General features: G+C 33.2%; 1 protein-coding gene across 2 annotated transcripts in view; it reads left to right on the top strand.

Moving 5' to 3' along the window:
• The window catches only part of rabgap1l (RAB GTPase activating protein 1-like), an 87,820-nt gene that overhangs the window by 13,490 nt on the left and 72,536 nt on the right, over positions 1-1,794 (top strand). For both annotated transcript variants that reach the window (XM_024278997.2, XM_024278996.2), the window contains exon 8: positions 863-929. In XM_024278997.2, the coding sequence (XP_024134765.1) occupies positions 863-929 (67 nt within the window). The remainder of the gene's footprint in view (positions 1-862; positions 930-1,794) is intronic.

Raw genomic sequence — 1,794 nt, 5'->3', positions numbered from 1 at the left:
CCTGCTGCTCACCCTGTTTATATACTCGAGCTGTACTGGAAAACTAGGTCATTCTCCTTTTTCATTCTGACACCTCTATTGCTATCAGTGGGAGACAGACACCTGCCCTCCCCTTTATTTTCAGTCAGTAGAAACTCCTTGCTGTGCTCGGAAGAGATCCCTTTTGAATTGTTGAACCCCTGTTTTATAGCATTTTATCTGTTTTTGTTGCTTTGGTGTTGTTTGTTTCAAAAATCTTAATGTGCTTTGTGTCATGTAGTAAGAAAGATGTTAATTCTTACCTTTAAGTAAAACAAACTTTGCTGGGTTATTATTTGGTAGTTATAGCAGTTAATGTTTACAATGTTTTTTTCTACTATATTTAGCAGTCACTAATCAAATTATTAAAAAAAAAATCCTGATTCATTGTGAAATTGATTGAAAGTACAAGCCGCCCCCTTGTCTCCTTTGTAGCTCCGCCCCTGGTTTAGCCTCAAATACAAAAGGAGTTTATACAAACAATTATCTAGTATGTCTTCATAACTCCCTATTATTGTAACAGTAACATCTGTACAAGACAAGAAACCTTTAGCTCTCATCTGTTTTTTCAGATGCTGGACAGAAGTTAATTTTTATTTATTTGATTTTTTTTTTTTTTTTGTAAATTTCAATTTACCAACCTTCATGATTCAAGCTTCTTTCCCAGCTTTAACTCATTTCTTGTTGAACTATAAATGATCAACAATCCTGAAGAATTATGCATCTATTATGATTATATCCCTGTTTCTTATGTTGTTTATATCTCTGTAGCAGTTAAACACATTGATTCTACAGTTCTGCGGTGGAATTAGTTTTTATTGATGTGTGTATTTTTCTCTTCAAGGTGTTTTGGGATGCTTCTAAGTCCAGGACAGAAAGTCTGCAACGGTGACATGCATCTACTTGACATGGTGGGAAAAATGAAATTCAACCTGTCTTTAAACAGATAATCATTTATTTGTGACTGTTGTGAAACCCTAAAGAAGACTGCTGATAAATTAGAATAAAATAATTGTTTTCTCATATTAATTGTGGAATTGAAAAAAGAATGTTAGGAATTTAAAAGAAATGCAGATAATGAATCATCTAATATATATACACACACATATATATATATATATATATTAGAGCTGTCAGGCAATTAAAATCTTTAATCGCGATTAATCGCATTTCAATAGTTAACTTGCGATTAATAGCAAATTAACATGTGGCCTTTTTTAAGGAAAAAAAATGTGTGCTTCGTGGAATTTAGCAGTTCTACATTAATTATAAAAAAAAGAATGGCAAAATTAATAGTTTTCATCAGAAATATTTTATTTTGTAACATTGTATTGAGATAAACTTTCTTAACAATAAAAGGCTGTAACATAAAATGCCTAACAAAAGCCCAAGTGGAAGTGAAGGGCATTTTAAATTCTAAACTTCAATCAACGTTCAGTAAAATAATATTAAAAAAACATCAAAAATAAAATTTCCATAACACTTTCATGTTCATTTTTTATCAGGACCAAATCTTTTCCTCCTCTGCTGAACTACAGTAATAAATGAAATAGAGATTTATCATTTCCAATTAACTTTTGTTTTTTAAAACCTTAAAGACTGAGAAAAGCGGGATACTCTGTGGATAGTTTGACAGTCTGTTACTGCCGCCGCGTTCTCTGGCTGCAGCTCGATGCAGCGACGTGTCCAGCGGAGCTCACGCCATGAATATGCCGGCAGACAGACCGCTATGCTGGGGCTGGATCACGCTTAAACCTCCAGAACATTTAAAACGTC

The sequence above is a fragment of the Oryzias melastigma genome, linkage group LG4, assembly GCF_002922805.2.
Source record: "Oryzias melastigma strain HK-1 linkage group LG4, ASM292280v2, whole genome shotgun sequence".
Taxonomy (NCBI): Eukaryota; Metazoa; Chordata; class Actinopteri; order Beloniformes; family Adrianichthyidae; genus Oryzias; species Oryzias melastigma.
The sequence above is the reverse complement of the archived record's forward strand: the minus strand, read 5'-3'. Positions and strand labels throughout refer to the sequence as shown.